The 19,619-nt window shown below is 47.4% G+C and overlaps 1 protein-coding gene across 1 annotated transcript in view; it reads right to left on the bottom strand.

The window, feature by feature from the left end:
* The window catches only part of AGO4 (argonaute RISC component 4), a 78,098-nt gene extending 58,882 nt beyond the window's left edge, over positions 1–19,216 (bottom strand). Inside the window, exon 1 of the mRNA XM_044287641.1 lies at positions 18,874–19,216. Coding sequence (XP_044143576.1) covers positions 18,874–18,892 — 19 coding nt within the window. The 5' untranslated portion in view covers positions 18,893–19,216. The remainder of the gene's footprint in view (positions 1–18,873) is intronic.
* Positions 19,217–19,619: the final 403 nt, after the last annotated feature.

Raw genomic sequence — 19,619 nt, 5'->3', positions numbered from 1 at the left:
ACCTCGAGAACCCAAGCGTCTTCTACGTTTGCCCGCCAAACATCCCGAAAGACGAGCAGGCGCCCTCCCACCATGACGGGGATCGAGTCATGCTGAAGGAGGCTTAGTGGACTGGGGACGAGCGGGCTTGGGCTTGGCGTGCCAAGAGGGCCTGGACTTAAAGGAACTAGACCTGGAAGGCTTCTTGTCAGATCGGGCAGGAGGGGCCCGAAAGGACCGAAAGGACTGCGTCCGGGAGGACGACCCGGGGAAACGACGGCGGCGAGGCTGATTCTGAGGAAGAAGAGAACTCTTACCTCCAGTGGCCTCGGAGATGAGCTCCTCTAAGCGTTTCCCAAAAAGCTTTCCACCGAGAAAGGGAAGAGAGATAAGAGCCTTCTTGGAGGCGGAGTCCGCCGCCCAGGAACGAAGCCAGATGGTGCGGCGGATAGCCACAGAGTTGGCGGCCGCACGCCCAGAGCGGCGAGCCGATTCCATAGAGGCGTCACAAAGAAACTTGGAAGCCTGATAGATCTGGGAGGCAAGCACTGCCAAGTCCCCCTGGTCAGAGTCAGCAGGTAAGGCACGGAGAAGTTGCTTTGCCCAAATAGCGCATGCCTTGGCGACCCAAGAGGCGGCAAACGCAGGGCGGATGGCGGCGCCCGCTGCGATGAAAACGGACTTGGCCAAGGAGTCGACCCGTTTATCAGCGGGATCCGACAAGGAAGCCGCATCAGCCAGGGGAAGCGTAGTAGCCTTCGCCAGACGAGCGACCTGAGGATCCACCAGAGGGGGAATCGTCCAGAGATTGACCGAATCCTCTGAGAAGGGATAAGGGACATCAGAAGCCTTGGTGAGATGAAGGCGCCAGGTCAGGGTGACGCCACTCCTTGGCAAGGAGCGCGTCCAGATCCTCGTGATTGGGGAAAACCACCGTGGACCGCTTAGAGCGGCGGAAGGACACTGCCTCCAGGGAGGAGGACGAGGGGACGTCCTGTACATGGAGTGCGTCCCGAACGGCCCTGATGAGATCCTGCACGGCTGCCGACATCGCCGAACACCGCTCAGATTCAGAATCTGAAGCGGAGGAGTCCCCAGGAGCGGCGGAAGCGGCTGAAGAAGAAATCTCGCCGGACTCAGACCTAACCGGAGAGCGATCCGGGGAAACTGAGGAGGAGTGGGACCCAGCCGAGACCGTACGTGGTCGTTTGCGGGACCGAGTGCCGGAGCGAGGATGGGAACTGTCGCCAGGCGCATCACCAGCGGTAGAGGCCCTGCCAGAGGCAGCCGCAATCTGGGCAGGGAGACTGTCCAGAGACTGCGCCAGGGATTGGGAGAGGCTAGCAAGGCTACCTATGGCCTGGGACAGGGTAGCAGCCCATTCCGGGAGAACCGACAAGGTAGAGGCCGCAGGAGCGGACTGGGCGGGCCCGGGGGCGAGGCACTGCACACAGAGGGACGTAGGCTGGCCGCATGGGAACTTCCTATTACACACAGAGCAGGCGTAATGAGTGGAAATGGCGGCGGGGGGAGTGGGGGCCTGACCAGAGGAAGACATGATGGCGGATGGTGGAACCTGGAAAGAAGAAGTCAGCCAGAGGCTGCCTACCACGACCAATGGTGCTGTGTCCCAGGAACCGATAGCTGGAGGATCCGGAGCGCAGGAGAAGATGGCGACGCACGCGAACCGCTCAGCTCAGGCACAGAGAAGCCGTTCGGAAGAAGAAACGCCCCCCCCAGCAGCCCGCGCTGGCGCTGGATTGGGCGGAAAAAAAGGAACCTCCCAGAGGAACGCCCACAAGGGGAGGGAGCAAGAGAGGAAGCCCGGGAAGCCCAGGAGGCGGAGACGGAGCCCGCCCACGTGACCGCGGCCTAGGCCAAGCAAAAGCCGGGGCCTCTAGTAATATCAAAGCGCTGCCGGACGAGAGCGGTACCCCTGCCCGCCAGCGCTGGAGAAAGTAACTGTCAGCGCCGCGGACAGGCAGAGGAGGGGACACAGTCACCAGAGGTAGGGAGAGGGGGAAAGCCGAAAACGGCCGTCTTAAAGGAGCCGACCCCATTAAAAAAGCTCCAGAAGGATGCTTCTGAGAAGGAGAGTGAAGGAGAGGTGCCCCCCCAAAAGGAAGGCCCAGCTATACTAGGGAGAGGGGGGGGGGGGGGGGGTTGAAGCTCATACTCACCCTCCGATTAATTCAGGCGCAGCATGACCACCCCCTCGGCGGACTCAACACGGAAACCGTGGGTCCGCCGGAATCCACTGCAGAAGCAGGTCACGTTGGGGACTGGGTGGCTGCAAGGTACCCGAGTACGCGCCCGCAGGGGGGCAACTAAGGTGGAACACGATGGAGCCACCCCTGCTACCTGTAGAGGAAAAAATAAAAAAATAAATAAAAATAAAATAAAATAAAATTAGCAGAAAAAGACCTGCTAGCAGGTCATGTCTGCCTCCTACGGACACTAGAACTAGACTGAGTTATTCTGGCTCTAGCAGAGGGGTATAGCCCACCTGGGTGGAGCCAACACTTTTTTGTTTCTAGTGTCAGCCTCCTAGTGGCAGCTGGGCATATACCCATGGTGCTGTGTCCCCCAATGCCACGCACGAGAAAAATCAGTTAGTTTCCTTTTGAAAATATGTAATTGGATCATAGATGTTTTAGAAACCGTTACCATACTTTTAACAGAAAGGGCTTACCAGATTTACTATACAGCTCCATCAACCAACCACCCCCTTGTGTCACGTTCTCTTTTATGTTAGGGTGCATTCACACAACTGTATGTATTTCAAGGTTCACAAAAGTTAGATGCACTTTGTGTGGCAGCCTCATTTTGTTGTGGATCCATGGACTTCAATGGGACCATAGTCCGCATTTTGCAGCTAAGTATAGGACATGTTCTATGTTCATTTGCATACATTAAAACAATTTCTTTCAGTAATATGCACATATGAACATGGAACCAACACCGATGCCTTCCGCTGCCAAGCGCACATGTAACAGGTCAGCCTGTGTCATGGGTACAAATCTGCAGATTTCTTTTAAAAATGTGGTGACAAGCTCAAAAGTCGTAAATTATGGCACAAATATCGAGCTTGAATCTGCAAAATTTTTACACCACTACTGTGGTACAATAATGGTTTTAAATAAATTAATGGTAATAAATGAGGTAGTTCCATTAATAATTTACAGCTGCTGTTATGAGGCCACTATATAAGGAGCGACCTGTTACCCCTGAGGAAGCCACTGAGCAGTGGCAATGTGTGGGGCTCCTGTCCTTACCCACCACTGGTTTGACCCCAGCTATTAGCTACACCTGAGCGATATCCATTTTCTATCATTTTTGAGTTTCAACTTTTGTTGTTCATATTAGTTATTGGCTATACTAATTTTTGGCATTATCTACGCGGTGGTCTTCCAATACAGATTGTTCGTTGTGTGGGGGCTCATTTTTCATTTGGCTATATATACTTTGTGGATATTTTGCTTTGAAGTATTATCACTACAGCACCGTAGGCCTTATTGAAGTCCACTTTAACTACAATAAAATCTTTCATGAAATCCAAAAAGGCAAAAGACAGTTTAACCTACATAATTACGAAGGTCAGGTCGCAAATTACAAAGACGTGCCCGTCCATTCCATTTAAGTGGCTGAAATTTCTGCAATAAATTCACTTAAAGGGGCATCTTCCACCTCATAGCCGAGATGGGAATAACCTGATTATGCACTGGCCTGGGGTGACCGGCTTTATGGAAACATAAGAGCCAGCTGCAATCTGTTTCCGTTTCTCCCATACCAGTGCATGGGGGCTGCACAGTAACACTGAGCTGTCCCATAACCAAGAAGTTATGGGAACAGCATATCTAGCTGACTGTCCCAGTTAGCGCAGCCCTCATTCCTTGCAATGGGAGTTAGGGAAACACTGGACTGCAGCCAGCTCTGCCATTTCCAAAACACCGCCTACCCCAGGACACTGATCAATCTGGTTATTCTGGCCATGAAAGGCTGGGATGAGAATAACCCTTTGAGTGCCAACAAGAACCTTGCAAAATACTGCAAAGCCCAGGCACCCTGTGCCATATACATGCCATCAGTACAGAACATTTCCACAGGGTTAGCATCCACATCCTGACAAGAATTAAGCAGTGGGTTTCTGTCATCAGATTTAACTTTATTAAGCTAGCTGACACAGCAATGTGCTAATGCTCTATGCCCCTGTTACGTCAGAAATCGAACTTTTAGAATATGCTAATTAGCCTTTAAGAGCAGGGGGCGTTGTTCCTGCTCCTAGAGGCTCCGTCTCCCACCTTTGTCGCCTCTCTCCAAGTCCTGATTGACAGGGCCAGGCAGCGCTCGCATCTCACTTTGTGAGGCTTGCATAATAGAAACCACCCAAAAAGGACCCATTTTAGAAACTACACCCCTCAAGGTATACAAAATTGATTTACAAACTTTGTTAACCCTTAAGGTGTTCCACAAGCATTAATGGTAAATGGAGATGAATTTCAGAATTTCACTTTTTTGGCAGATTTTACATTTGAAATCATTTTCCAGTAGCAAAGCAAGGGTTAACCGCCAAATCCAACTAAATATTTCCCGGATTCTGTGTTTTACAGAAACACCCCACATGTGATCATAAACCGCTATACGGGCACACAGCAGGGCTCAGTAGGCAAGAACGCCATATCGTTTTTGGAAGGCAAATTTAGCTGAACTGGTTTTTAGATGCCATGTCCCATTTGAAGCCCCCCTGATGCACCCCTACAGTAGAAACGCAAAGTGACTACGTTTTGGAAACAACGGGATAAGGTGCCAGTTTTATTGGTACTATTTTGGGGTACATGATTTTTAATTGCTCTATTACTTTGTGAGGCAAGGTAACAAAAAAAAAATCATGTTTTGGCAGAGTTTATTTTTTATTTATTTTTTACAGCGTTTACCTGAGGGATTAGGTCATGCGACCTAGAGCAGATCGTTACGGATGTGGCAATACCTAATGTCTACTTTTTCTTATTTATTTAAGTGAGGTGCTTTTTTTTGTGGTATGAGGTGACCTACTTATACCATTTTATGGGACATACGCTTTTTGATCGCTTGGAGTTTCACTTTGTGATTTAAGGTGCCAAAAATGGCTTTTTTTACAGTTTATTTTATGGTGTTTATCAGACAGGGTGGATCATGTGATATATTTATAGAGCCAGTCAATACGGACGTAGCGATACCTAATATGTGTGGTTTTAGGTTTTTTTTTGCTATTTTTTTATTATAAAATAAGGGGAAAGGGGAGTTTTTTCTTTACTTTAATTTTATTACTTTATTTTTTTTGTATTCACTTTATTTATGATCACTTTTGGGGGTCTGATCTCCTCTGCAATGCATTACAATACATCTGTATTGTAATGCATTGCCTGTTCATGTACTACAGTGAGTAGTACACACAAGTTGCCTAGGAGACCCAGCCTGCGCGATCACTGACGTACTATCACGTCAAATTGCGGGAACGCAGTGGTTCCCATGACATAGTAAGTCATAGGAAGGGATTAATCTCCATTTTCTTGGGGTTTTATTTTTCCATTTTTTCCTGACCTGAACTAATTTTCTGTTCTAGCCGTATGATGGCTTAAAGAGGACCTTTCACTTGTATAAACTATGTGAACTGAGTATGCTGCCATATAGAGCGGCGCCCGGGGATCACACTGCACTTATTATTCCCGGGCGCCACTCCGTTCTCCCGTTATAGGCTCCGGTACCTTTGCTCCTTAAGTTATAGTAGGCGGGTCTTCCCTTGTCCTGTGGGCGTCTCCTTCTCCTAGGCTGCAGCGCTGGCCAATCGCAGCGCACAGCTCACAGCCTGGGAGGTTTTTTTCTCCCAGGCTGTGAGCTGTGCGCTGCGATTGGCCAGCGCTGCAGCCTAGGAGAGGGAGACGCCCACAGGACAAGGGAAGACCCGCCTACTATAACTTAAGGAGCAAAGGTACCGGAGCCTATAACGGGAGAACGGAGTGGCGCCCGGGGATAATAAGTGCAGTGAGATCCCCGGGCGCCGCTATATATGGCAGCATACTCAGTTCACATAGTTTATACAAGTGAAAGGTCCTCTAACTTTACAGAGTCAATTTCTTTTCTACACCATTTTGGATTACATACAACTTTTTTTAATGCCAATTTCTTCAACTGGGGCTGATGTATTAACCCAAGTTACAGGGGGGATACAGCCCCTAAAGTCTTTACAAGGCTGCAGAGACTTACTTCAGAGCTGATCTGGGTCTGCTGATCTGGGTTGAGCATGCCTGGCAAGCCTGGGGGATTTTGGTAGGGCCCCTCCCTCTAAACTCCCTAGATGCTGCAGATGCCATTGACTGTGGCATTTAGAGGGTTAGTGACTTCAGTGAGCGCTGGTCTCCCATGGTTTTCATTTGGCGTGATATTACCCCATCAAAAGGGGGAGGGGGGGAGGCTAACAGATCTCAAAATTTTGGTAAAATGAAATAGCAATTAAATTAATCAAATCTATTAACTGCTCAGCCCTAGCTTAAAGGTGATCAGTACCTAAAAACGACCCATTGTTTAAATTATGTTTTTATGTGTGTTTACATGGGTCTACCTATATTTAATACCCTGTTTCGTAGAGATCACTTTTCAGCAGTCATCTCATTATAACAGACAGAAGTATGACAGACTATATCTGTATAGATAACACAGGATCCATCAATCACAACAGCTGATAGCTTATATTCTCACTCCCTGTACAAGTCACAGACATGACTAGAAAACCATTTCATTTCAGACAAGACATCAGCCCCCATAATCATGGTCTGAAAAAAAAAAAATATATATAAAAAACACTAAAACAGGAAGGTAGCACAGAGGCACTGAAAAACTACGGAAAAAAATAGAACATGTAAAAAACAAATAAAAGCGGCCAAACTAGAGACCGAGAGATTAATTGCCAAAGAGTAAAACTAACCCTAAAATATTCTTCAATTATATAAATGTTAAAAAGTATAAATCTGAAGGTGTCGGCCCTTTAAAGAGTAATGAGGGGGGAGTCGCAGAGAGCGATGAGGAGAAAGCAAAGCTGTTAAATATTTTTTTCTCCAAAGCATTCACTGAGGAAAATAAACTGTCAGATGAAATGCTGAATGTTGAAATAAATTCCTCATTAAAAGTGTCCTGTCTGACCCAGGAAGAAGTTCAACAGCGACTTGAAAAAATTAAAATAGACAAATCGCCAGGAACAGATGGCATACACCCCCGTATCCTAAGGGAATTAAGTAATGTCAGTCAGACCCTTATTTCTGATATTTGCAGATTCTATATTGACAGGGAATGTCCCACAGGATTGGCGCATGGCAAATGTGGTGCCAATATTCAAAAAGGGTCCAAAAACGGAGCCTGGAAACTATAGGCCGGTAAGTTTAACATCTGTTGTGGGTAAACTGTTTGAAGGTTTTCTGAGAGATGCCATGTTTGAGCATCTTAATGGAAATAAGCAAATAACGCCATATCAACATGGCTTCGTAAGGGATCGGTCATGTCAAATTAATTTAATCAGTTTCTATGAGGAGGTAAGTTCTAGACTTGACAGTGGTGAATCAATGGATGTCGTGTATCTGGAATTCTCCAAAGCATTTGACACTACCACATAAAAGGTTAGTATATAAAATGAGAATGCTCGGACTGGGAGAAAACGTCTGTATGTGGGTAAGTAACTGGCTCAATGATAGAAAACAGATGGTGGTTATTAATGGTACACACTCAGATTGGGTTACTGTCACTAGTGGAGTACCTCAGGGGTCAGTATTGGGCCCTATTCTCTTCAATATATTTATTAATGATCTTGTAGAAGGCTTGCATAGTAAAATATCAATTTTCGCAAATGACACTAAACTGTGTAAAGTAATTTACACGAAAGAGGACAGTATACTGCTATAGAGGGATCTGGATTGGAGGCTTGGGCAGATAAGTGGCAGATGAGGTTTAACACTGACAAATGTAAAGTTATGCACATGGGAAGGAATAATGCAAGTCACCTGCACATACTAAATGGTAAAACACTCGGTAACACTGACATGGAAAAGGATCTAGGAATTATAATAAACAGCAAACTAAGCTGCAAAAACCAGTGTCAGGCAGCTGCTGCCAAGGCCAATAAGATAATGGGTTGCATCAAAAGGGGCATAGATGCCCGTGATGAGAACATAGTCCTACCACTTCACAAATCACTAGTCAGACCACACATGGAGTACTGTGTACAGTTCTGGGCTCCAGTGAACAAAGCAGACAGAGCTGGAGAGGGTCCAGAGGAGGGCAACTAAAGTAATAACTGGAATGGGGCAACTACAGTACCCTGAAAGATCAAAATTAGAGTTATTCACTTTAGAAAAAAAACGACTGAGGAGATCTAATTAATATGTATAAATATATCAGGGGTCAGTACAGAGATCTATCCCATCATCTATTCATTCCCAGGACTGTGACGAGGGGACATCCTCTGTGTCTGGAGGAAAGAAGGTTTGTACACAAACATAGAAGAGGATTCTTTACAGTAAGAGCAGTGAGACTATGGAACTCTCTGCCTGAGGAGGTGGTGATGGCGAGTACAATAAAGGAATTCAAGAGGGGCCTGGATTTATTTCTGGAGCGTAATATTACAGGATATAGCTACTAGAAAAATCTCCAGTTACAACAAGCTGCAGTTGCTAGATTGGTGAAGGTCTGACTACTGGGACTTCCACTGATCACAAGGGTGCACTAAAACTACTGTTAAACTATTTAGGACTTCTGGGGAAAGGAGCGCACTATGGGGGAGATTTATCAACCTGTGTGAAGTAGAACTTGGATATCCGTGACGTCCCTCTCCGTCTTCCATGAATATTGGATGAGGTACCTACCTGCCGCATGTGACCACCTCCTGCTTTGACGCTAAATAAGCGGTCGCTAAGTGAGGCCCATATAAATTGGTAAGATTTTTCAATTTTCTATGTTTTGTTCCTTGGACTCTTCCAAGGGACTTAGACACTAGGGATCACCCGGTCCCTTCATCACAGGTCTTTGTGTCACACTCCATAGGCCTGGGGAGGACGATACCTGTGTCGGTGTGCAGCACTACCTATGCTGCGCTAAACCTCAAAATCTCCCCCCTCTGTGGGGATCATGTCTGTTTTGTTGTGATTTTTTTGTGTGTAAGGGGTCTCTTACTCCCCCTTTTGGGAGAATAGATTTAGTAAAAGTTAAGTTTTAATTTGTTACTGCTCCCCTTCCTTTTTCATAGAACTTGCTTAGTTGCCCATAGCAACCAGATTCCACCTTTCATTTTCCTAAGGGGCTGTGAAAAATAAAAGGTGGAAATATCCCACCTCATCTGCTAGTAGGCTTCTACAACTCATTTTCACAACACAACCGACTGAATTCCGTGAGAAAACGTGGGTTTTCCAAGTGGGGAGGAAAATGGCTTCTTGGCAGCTACATGCTATATTAGCCACCTGTTCACACGAGTATATCCCTAACTTGGCTTCCTGCAGAGACGAATCAGGAAGCTCTTCCCAACCGGCCCTCTAAATGCACTGCTGAAAGCTATTTATAACCGCATGGATGGCTCCTCACAGTACACAATCCTGACCAAATATTCCTCGGCAGCAGCAATACGGAAAGTGGTGAAAGGATTTACAAGGAAGCACTGAAATGTTATAGCTGTGGGCCAGCCGCAGAAGATCAAGTGTGCGCAAAATTCCTGCCATCATAATACGCCTCATGCACACGTGGAATTGCTGAGGTTTTCCTCTACAAGAATCTGCAGTGATCAATCCACACCAATCAGTAGCCGCTTCGCTTGCAGATTTCATTTGCGGAAACAGGCAAGCCGGGGGGTGGGGGACAAATAAAATTGAGCTCCTTAACCGTTTCTGTACAACCCCGCCTCCTGCCGTGGACAGGAAGGGAAGTCCAGAGATCCGCTTGGGACCGATCCAGCAAAGCAGCCAGGCAACCATCAGGAAAGGGAAGCATAATGGACAGAGGGTAAGCCGTAGATTTTATATAGGCAAACCAGAGACCATTCTGCATCAGAAATGAACATACTGTGGATTTCAAAATGTATTCCTGTAAACTGCAACAATGATAAAAAGGTACATTCACATGATTGTGGAAAAAAAAAAAAACATTTTCACCGATGCCCTTCAAAAAGTCTGTTAAAAATGGTCCCCCTTCAAATTGTATGGAGCATGTCGGTTCGGACAAAATAGGACATTCCCCATTTCTTGACAGTAGTGAAGAAAACAATTCATCGATTTAACCAAGGCGAAAAAAGTTCTATGATCAGAGCGTGAGTGAAGTGAAGCTTCTCACTCCCCACTCTGTGGCATCCCGACTCAGCACCGCGCTGTACTGGGCAGGGCCTTGCGTGCACACAGTCAGTGCGCTGGTTGACGCTGTGTGTGATGTCAGTGTATGCTGGGATGAAGACACGTCTCCTGCAGACTCCATGTGTTGCACACGCCACACTGCCAGGAAATGCAAGTATATAGTTAGCAGCGGGGGAGAATCCTGTGATGGCGGGGGGCACCTGTGATTTGGCATTGAGGGGTTGATCTGATGGGAGTGGGGGACATTGTGAATGGCGTGGAGGCATTGGGGAAGAAGGACATCATGGCAATCTGGATGGTATGGAGGGGATGATGGCAGTGCCATCATGGGGCACATGGCATGGAGGAGCTACTCTGATGGCAATGAGGGAGTGGGGGACATGGCAATGGATGGCATGGGGGTCTAGCTCTGAATGCAAGGGAAAGTCTGATGGTGGCAGCCTGGCGGTCTGATCATGGTGGCAAGGGGCTCTTATTGCAGGCTTGCCATGGGGGTACCGATTTGAGGGCAAGGCTGATTGGCTTGGAAGGGTTCTTCTTAAAATGTGCAGCAATTTTTGCCCGGATCCCCTTTACAGTCAATGGGCATCCAGCTATGACAGATGCAGCCAGTTTACTCCAGTCTGTTCCTCCACCGAAACAAACTGCCAGAGTTCACAACATAACCTTAGATTCACTTTCTGGCAGAAGAACAGCCTGCCGGAGTATACTTATTGGGTATAGCCGTATACAACTAGCTATATGCTCTCATTGACTAATGTGGTCCAAGGCCATCTGGCCATGTTCCGGCATACATGCTGGGTATCATCCAAAGCTTTTTTTGGTCCGCCAAAACCCATGTTGAATGTTTTAACAAGGCCCCCCATTACAGTCAATCTCTGCAGCAGCTGGCAGTATCCAGCTATACCCAATACAGCACATTCCGGCTGTGAAAGAAGCCTTGTGTGTGCGCAATTATGTGCTATACCACCAAGAAATAAAAATTGTTTTTATAAAGAAATACGTTATTTTAAGAAGGTTATTCTTATTAGAGTAGTCAATCGTAAAAAATAAATAGATAACATACTCGGTTACTAAAATAATCGTGTACTGCAGCCCTATACCCAATAGGTGCTAGTCCCACCACTAGGACAAGCCCATAGCTGGAGAATGGGACATATGGTATTGTCCACATGGGAATAACCCTTTCTGCTGGAGCAGGAATAAATGTACAGACTAACTCCAGCATCAATAGAAAATTATTAATTACCAGTATTAGGCTACTTTCACACTAGCGTTCGGGGCTCCGCTTGTGAGTTCCGTTTGAAGGCTCTCACAAGCGGCCCCGAACGGATCCGTACAGCCCCAATGCATTCTGAGTGGATGCGGATCCGCTCAGAATGCATCAGTTTGGCACCGTTTGGCCTCCGCTCCGCTCAGCAGGCGGACACCTGAACGCTGCTTGCAGCGTTTTCGTGTCCGCCTGGCCGTGCGGAGCCAAACGGATCAGTCCAGACTTACAATGCAAGTCAATGGGGACGGATCCGTTTGACGTTGACACAATATGGTGCAATTTCAAACGGATCCGTCCCCCATTGACTTTCAATGCAAAGTCAGGAGTCCCCATCAGATCGGAGTTTTCTCCGATCCGATGGTATATTTTAACTTGAAGCGTCCCCATCACCATGGGAACTTAGAATATACCATCGGATTTGAGTTACATCGTAAACCTCAGATCCGACAGTATATTCTAACACAGAGGCGTTCCCATGGTGATGGGGACGCTTCATGTTAGAATATACTGAGAACTGTGTACAGACCCCCCCCCCTCCTCCTGTAATTAACTTATTGGTGGCCAGTGCGGGCCCCCCTCCCTCCCCAGTATTAAATATTACCAGTGCGGCGGCCTCCCCCTCCCTCCCTAGTATTAAATATGACCAGTGCGGCCTCCCCCTCCCTCCCCAGTATTAAATATTACCAGTGCGGCGGCCTCCCCCTCCCTCCCTCCCCAGTATTAAATATGACCAGTGCGGCCTCCCCCTCCCTCCCTCCCCACGTCCCCAGTATTAAATATTACCAGTGCGGCCCCCTCCCTCTATATTTATTGGTGGCCGGGCCAGTGCGGATTCCAAGTATTGTGAGCAGTGCGGCCTCCCCTCTCCCCCCCTAATTAAAATCCCCCCCCCCCCATCATTGGTGGCAGCGGAGAGTACCGATCGGAGTCCCAGTTTAAATCGCTGGGGCTCCAATCGGTTACCATGGCAACCAAGACGCTATTGCAGTCTTGGCTGCCATGGTTACTTAGCAATAAATACAAGCATTATACTTACCTGAAGAGCTGCGATGTCTGACCGGCCGGGCGCTCCTCCTACTGGTAAGTGACAGGTCTGTGCTATAGGCAATGCGCCGCACAGACCTTTCACTTACCAGTAGGAGGAGCTCCCGGCCGGTCAGACATCGCAGCTCTTCAGGTAAGTATAATGCTTGTATTTATTGCCAAGTAACCATGGCAGCCAAGACTGCAATAGCGTCTTGGTTGCCATGGTAACCGATCGGAGCCCCAGCGATTTAAACTGGGACTCCGATCGGTACTCTCCGCTGCCACCAATGATGGGGGGGGTGATTTTAATTAGGGGGGGAGAGGGGAGGCCGCACTGCTCACAATACTTGGAATCCGCACTGGCCCGGCCACCAATAAATATAGAGGGAGGGGGCCGCACTGGTCATATTTAATACTGAGGAGGGAGGGGGGGCCGCACTGGCCACCAATAAGTTAAATACAGGAGGGGGGGGGGGTCTGCCCCCTGCTGCCTGGCAGCATCTGCCAGGCAGCAGGGGGCAGTCGTGTACACAGTTCTCAGTATATTCTAACATGAAGCGTCCCCATCACCATGGGAACGCTTCTGTGTTTAGAATATACTGTCGGATCTGAGTTTTCCGAAGTGAAAAATCAGATCTGAAATAAACAGTTATGCAAACGGATCCGTTCTGAACGGATGCAAGCGTTTGCATTATAGGAGCGGATCCGTCTGTGCAGACACCAGACGGATCCGCTCCTAACGCAAGTGTGAAAGTAGCCTTAGTACTGTATTCATTATTTCTTGTTGCATATTTACTTTCATAGGAATCTAGTATGTTTTTTTAACCATAGAAATTTGTTCTCTCCATCTGAGGCCCTTTTATTAAAGACATAAAAGTAAAAACTAGCAGGGCTGTATAGTCAGAACCAGTCTGGAAAACAGTAATCAGAGTTGGACATGTGGGTTAAATGGGTTGTCAGAAAGTTTTAAAAATCTCACAGCAGAGCCAGACTAAGGCCCCTTTCACACGAGAGAGTTCAGTCCGGATCTGATGTGAGTAATGAAAGCATGGCATTCGGGCCGAATCCTGACCCATTCATTGCAGTGGGTCTGTGTACATGAGCGTCATTTATCACCATGTTCTATATTGTGTGCGTTTTTTCACGCAGCGCTGGCTCCAAAGAAATTAATGGGATTTGCATGAAAAATGGAAGTTATCCAGATGCAATGTTTTTCACTGATAGTTGCCAGAAGATGCTGAGGGTTGTTTTTCAGTTCTTTGGGTTATTTTTACACGTGTGAAAAACCCACTAAAAACTGATGGCATGGTTTGGAAAAAAAACTGATCTCAAAACAATTTTTTTCCTGAACAGATCGTGACAATTAGGGCTGCACGATATATCGAAAAGATAATCGAATCGCGATAATCGCCAAATGCGATATGGCGATTTGGCAGACCCGAAAATGCCGCGATTATATATAAAGGGGCCCCGCACACATAACTGGCTTTTTGTGTAAAGTATTTTACTACTGTGTGAAACAAGCTCTCTGACTCCTATTGATAAAATACCCGGCCTCTGTACTCACTATTACGATGAATGCACTGCAGCGAGCAGGCCGGCCGGCGCGTGACTGACGCGACTTAGTAACGCTCCTGCTTCCTGAAGTGGGAGGAGCGTTACTAAGTGACGCCGGCCACCTCGCTGCCGCGCATTCATAGTACTGTGACAGTGAGTACAGACTACAGAGGATGGCCATTTTATCAATAGGAGAGAGCTTGTTTCACACAGTAGTAAAATACTTCACACACAAAGCCAGTTATGTTTATTGCAGTTTAGGACACATAGGGCAATGAGGGGGACCAGCATAAGATGCTATATGTGTGTCTTATGCTGGCCCCCCTCATGGCCCTATGTGTCATAGCACACCTCCCCCATAACAGCGCCCTCCACAGATTCCCCCATAACAGCGCCCTCCACAGATTCCCCCATAACAGCACCCTCCACAGATTCCCCCATAACAGCACCCTCCACAGATTCCCCCATAACAGCACCCTCCACAGATTCCCCCATAACAGCACCCTCCACAGATTCCCCCATAACAGCACCCTCCACAGATTCCCCCATAACAGCACCCTCCACAGATTCCCCCATAACCATGTCATACCCAGCCACGTCAGCGGCTCATATGGGAAAATCCAAGCATATAGACCTCTAGCACAATTCCCTTAAAATATTGCATCGCATATCGTTATCGCAATTTTTAGGGCCCTAATCGCAATCGCACAAAATTCCCATATTGTGCAGCCCTAGTGAGGATACAGGTCCCAGTAGGACTGAAAACGGCAATGTTATGTGGTCAACTGCCGCTCAAGCATACATCACTGCAGAGTCCACAGTGATCATGTGCACGTGCATGGCAGGTCACACGTACTGTCTAGAGGGGACCAGAAACATCAGGGACAGGAGCATCAGCACTGGAACCAGGACAAATTAAGTCTTGAACAGCCCTTTAACCACTATACACCAGGATATAAATTTAGCTGCAGGTCATCCTCCAGACATGGCCTGTGTGCTGTCCACATTTTATTTGCCGACCCATTGTTTACAGTGGGTCCGTGGTCCGCATTTTGAGGACCTATCTTTGCAGAATGCACATACGAATATGAAAACAATGCAAAATATGGATGCCACACAGATTTACATTTTATGGATCCACAATCTGCAGACCACAAATTACACGTGTTAAGTGCACGAGGCCTTATGCCTCATGCACACAGCCGTTTTGGTCTGCATCCGAGCTGCAGTTTGGGCGGCTCGGATGCGGACCCATTCACTTCAATAGGGCCGCAAAAGATGCGGACAGCACTCAGTGTGCTGTCCGCATCAGTTGCTCAGCGAAAAAACTAACTTGTCCTATTCTTGTCCGCGCTTTGCAGACAATAGGCAGTTACATTAAAGGCTGTCTGTGCCGTTCCGCAAAATTGTGTTCCCATCTATGGCGGAGGTTACATTAAAGGCCAGATTCAGGACAAAACAATGCTATGTGCCGCACTATTTTGTCTGGCAGAATGACAGACTAACAGAAACCCAATTGACCTCATTTTGTAGGGTTCAATGGGTCTCTGTGTCCATCATATACTAGATTCAGGGCTTCAGGTTTTCCTCCCCTAGTTTTCTATTCCAACACCAGGACACAAAAAAAAAAAAAAATAGAAATTTTATAAATGGGCATTATGTCAGTCTTCATAACTGCACTGAATGATTCTTCTGGACTAACTACAGATACAATGATGGTGAGCTCTCTCAGTCCTGGGCATAGTTCTTACATACAGTGCATGTTATGTTGCGGCCTTGTGCTAAAGAAAAAGTATCAAGTTTCCACCCATTAATTTGCACTCACCCATAATGAGAAAGCAAAACTGAATATTAGAAATTTTTGCCAATTTATCAAAAAGGGAAAAACTTACTTTTGTAAGGATGTAAGTATTCAGACCCTTTCCTAGGACACTTGAAATTTAGCTCTGGGGCCTCATTTCTCAGAATAATCTTTGAGATGTTTCTAGGCCTTGATTTTAGTCTACCTGTGGCAAATTTAGTTGATTGGACATTTGGAAAGATACACCTCTGTCTATTTAGGCTAACAATGCATAAGAGCAAAAAGCAAGCCATGAGGAGGAAAGATCTGCCTGTAGAGCTCACACACAGGATTGTGTGGAGGCACAGATCTGGATAAAAGGTACAACAGTAATTTCCCAATAGCACACTGGCCTCTATAATTCTTAAATGGAAGACATTTGAAATATTCAGGACTCTTCCTAGAGCTCACCGCCCCCCAAATTAGGTAATTGGGAGAGAAGTGCCTTGGTAACAAAAGACCAAGAAGCCAATAGTCACTATGACTGAGCTCCGAAGATCCTGTGGGCAGATGGGAGAAACTTCAAAAAAGGTTGACTGCTGCATTGATGATCAACCAATCTGGACTTTATGGCGGAGTGGCCAGCCAGAAAAAAGCTTCTCCTCAGTAAGAGACACCTGAAAGTTTGCAACAAAAAAAAAATAAACACCCCTAAAGGACTCAGTGTCAAACAAGATTCTCTGGTCTAATGAAACCAAGATTGAACCTTTGGGCCTCGGCTCTAAGCTTCATGTTTGGAGAAAATCAGGCACTGACCAATACCATCCGTACAGTGGTGGCAGAGTCATGCTGTGGGGGTGTTTTTCAGCGGCTGGGATAGGAAGACCAGTCAGGGTTAGGGAAAAGCATAATGGAGCAAAAAAGATCTTAATGGATGTCTGATCCAGAGTGCTCTGGACCTCAGACTGGGCAGAACCCAACAAGACAATGACCCTAAGCACACAGCCAAGACACAGGAATGGCATACGCTTGTATTACACTAGGCGATTGTCGGGCCGGTCATAGAAATGATCTGCCTGTATAATACTGCCACCAAGCAAACACTTGTTCATTGGGCAATCCAAATCCTTCATCAGGTTTAAAATCATGGCGGCAAATTGTGCTGTGTAATCCTGATCTACTGCTGGCAAGCAAGCAATGATTCAGTATGGGGACAAGAGATGGCATTACTGAGGAGGAGATCACTGTATGCAATAGCAGCGGTCTCCTCCACTAGGGACCAGGCCATTTCTGGGACGGAGTGCTTCCCTGCCGACAATCACCTGCCTGATGCCCAACCTGCGGCCCTCCAGCTGTTGCAAAACTACAACTCCCAACATGCCTGGACAGCCTACAGCTATCCATCTAGAGCAGGGCATTGCAGGAGTTGTAGTTTTACAACAGCTGGAGGGCTGTATGTTAGGCATCCCTGGCATAGTGCAATACAGCCCTTAGGGACAACTCCGTGACTGTCCTTGAGTGTCCCAGCCAGAGCCCTGACTTGAACCCTAATCAAACGTCTCTGGAGAAACCTGAAACAGACTAGCATCTCAGAACCGAAGCAGAGTCCGGTTTCAAGTTTTAAAGCACTGTTCCACTTTAAAAATCAACTACTTAAGTTACTCAATAAAGTCACAAGCGACTTTGTGAATAACTTCGGCTCATCGGAGCCCATACATTCTAATACTTTACAGAGATGGATCTCCGTACAGTATTATTCTTAAGTTTTGAATGACGCTTCGCTCAACACTAAGGATTTCCAATTTTCTGTCTTCATCATTATGGGGTAGGAAAACTGGATTTTGTTTATTTTAGCACAAGGCCACAACATAAGGGGACTTTCACACTTGCGTTTTTTCTTTTCCGGTATTGAGTTTCGTCCTAGGGGCTCTATACCGGAAAAGAACTGATCAGGTATATCCATGCATTGTGAATGGAGAGCTATCCGTTCAGTATGCATCAGGATGTCATTTACGTTTTTTTTGGCCGGAGAATATACCTGCAGTTCTCTACAGCCAAAAATCCTGATCACTTGCCGGCATTCATTTCCATTGAAATACATTAAGGCTGGATCCGGCACTAAGTGTTCTGGTTTGCGGTCTACACATGTGCAGACTTTTAAAAGTGAGAAGAAGAAAAAATACCGGATCTGTTTTTTCTGGATGACAACCAGAAAGACAGATCCAGTATTGCAATACATTTGTGAGATGGATCTGCATCCGGATCAGTCTCACAAATGCATCCAGATTGCCAGATCCGGAAGGCAGTTCTGGCGACGGAACTGCCTGCCGGAATCCTCTGATCCTCTGCCGCAAGTGTGAAAGTAGCCATATATGTGAAGAGTAAAAGCAACTTAAGACTTCCCGAATGCAATGTGAAAGCACACAGTTGCTAGTACTCTGCAGGAAGCAGAGGGAGGGCGCCCCTACAAGGAAGTAAAAGGGGAAACAGCACCACTTGCGCACTAATATTGGGCAATCTGGTGGTGTGTTGTCACCAGGCACCCCGCATCAGCTCTGCTCCCACACATTCCAGCAGAGATCTGGAAGCCCCTACAACAGGAGGATCAACCTGGAAAATAAAGGAAAACTGCTAGATGTAATGTGCACATAATGTGGCCTGCCCTTTAAACGTGCACAGGCGGCACAACACCACGCAGATCCTCGCACGGACCACTCCGACATGGGGGGCACTGATCTGGGGGCACAGGAGGGGTGAAGGGTGCCACTCTGCTAATCGATCACCCAGCTCCAGCCGTAAGCCCCTATATGGAGCTCTCAATGGATTCCGACCTGCCCCAGGTGAGGCCTACCCACCCCAGGCTTTCCTGGCCTAGACTGAGCCACCCAGGCAGGACTTACCGGGCCCCACCGCCTCCATCTCCGCAGCAGTCCTCTCCGGGAGTCTCTTTTTCTCCGGAATATTTGCTCCGGGTGGGGGTTCCTCCACGGACAGAATCGGGTCTGAGGGAAGGGGAGAAGCCTCCGAACGACGGGGCGCCTCAGCTGTCAGGGAAGTGTCGCACCTCAGCGCCAGGCGGCGTGCGGGAGAAGGGGATCTCTGTTGCGGGGTTAACACGGAGGGTGACGATAGTCGCTGATCAGCTGTGCCCGTACGGCGACACCGAAGACGGAAAAGAGTGGGGGCCGAGCATGTAGAGCGGGGGCGCGCACTGGGGCTGCGGGAGCGCGCAGCGGGTTCTGGAGCACAGCTCTGTCCTAGGGAAAGAAGGAGGCGGAGAAGAGGAGTGGGCGAGGGTCTTCGCTCACTGTATATCGCCTATAAGAGGGGTTCCAGCTCGCCGTATATCACCTATAAGAGGGTCCCCGCTCACTGTATACTACACCACCTATAAGAGGGTCTCTACTCACTGTATACTACACCACCTATAAGAGGGTCTCTACTCACTGTATACTACACCACCTATAAGAGGGTCTCTACTCACTGTATACTACACCTATAAGAGGGTCTCTACTCACTGTATACTACACCTATAAGAGGGTCTCTACTCACTGTATACTACACCACCTATAAGAGGGTCTCTACTCACTGTATACTACACCACCTATAAGAGGGTCTCCACTCACTGTATACTACACCTATAAGA

Source organism: Bufo gargarizans, chromosome 3, assembly GCF_014858855.1.
Source record: "Bufo gargarizans isolate SCDJY-AF-19 chromosome 3, ASM1485885v1, whole genome shotgun sequence".
Classification (NCBI taxonomy): domain Eukaryota; kingdom Metazoa; phylum Chordata; class Amphibia; order Anura; family Bufonidae; genus Bufo; species Bufo gargarizans.
The sequence above is the reverse complement of the archived record's forward strand: the minus strand, read 5'-3'. Positions and strand labels throughout refer to the sequence as shown.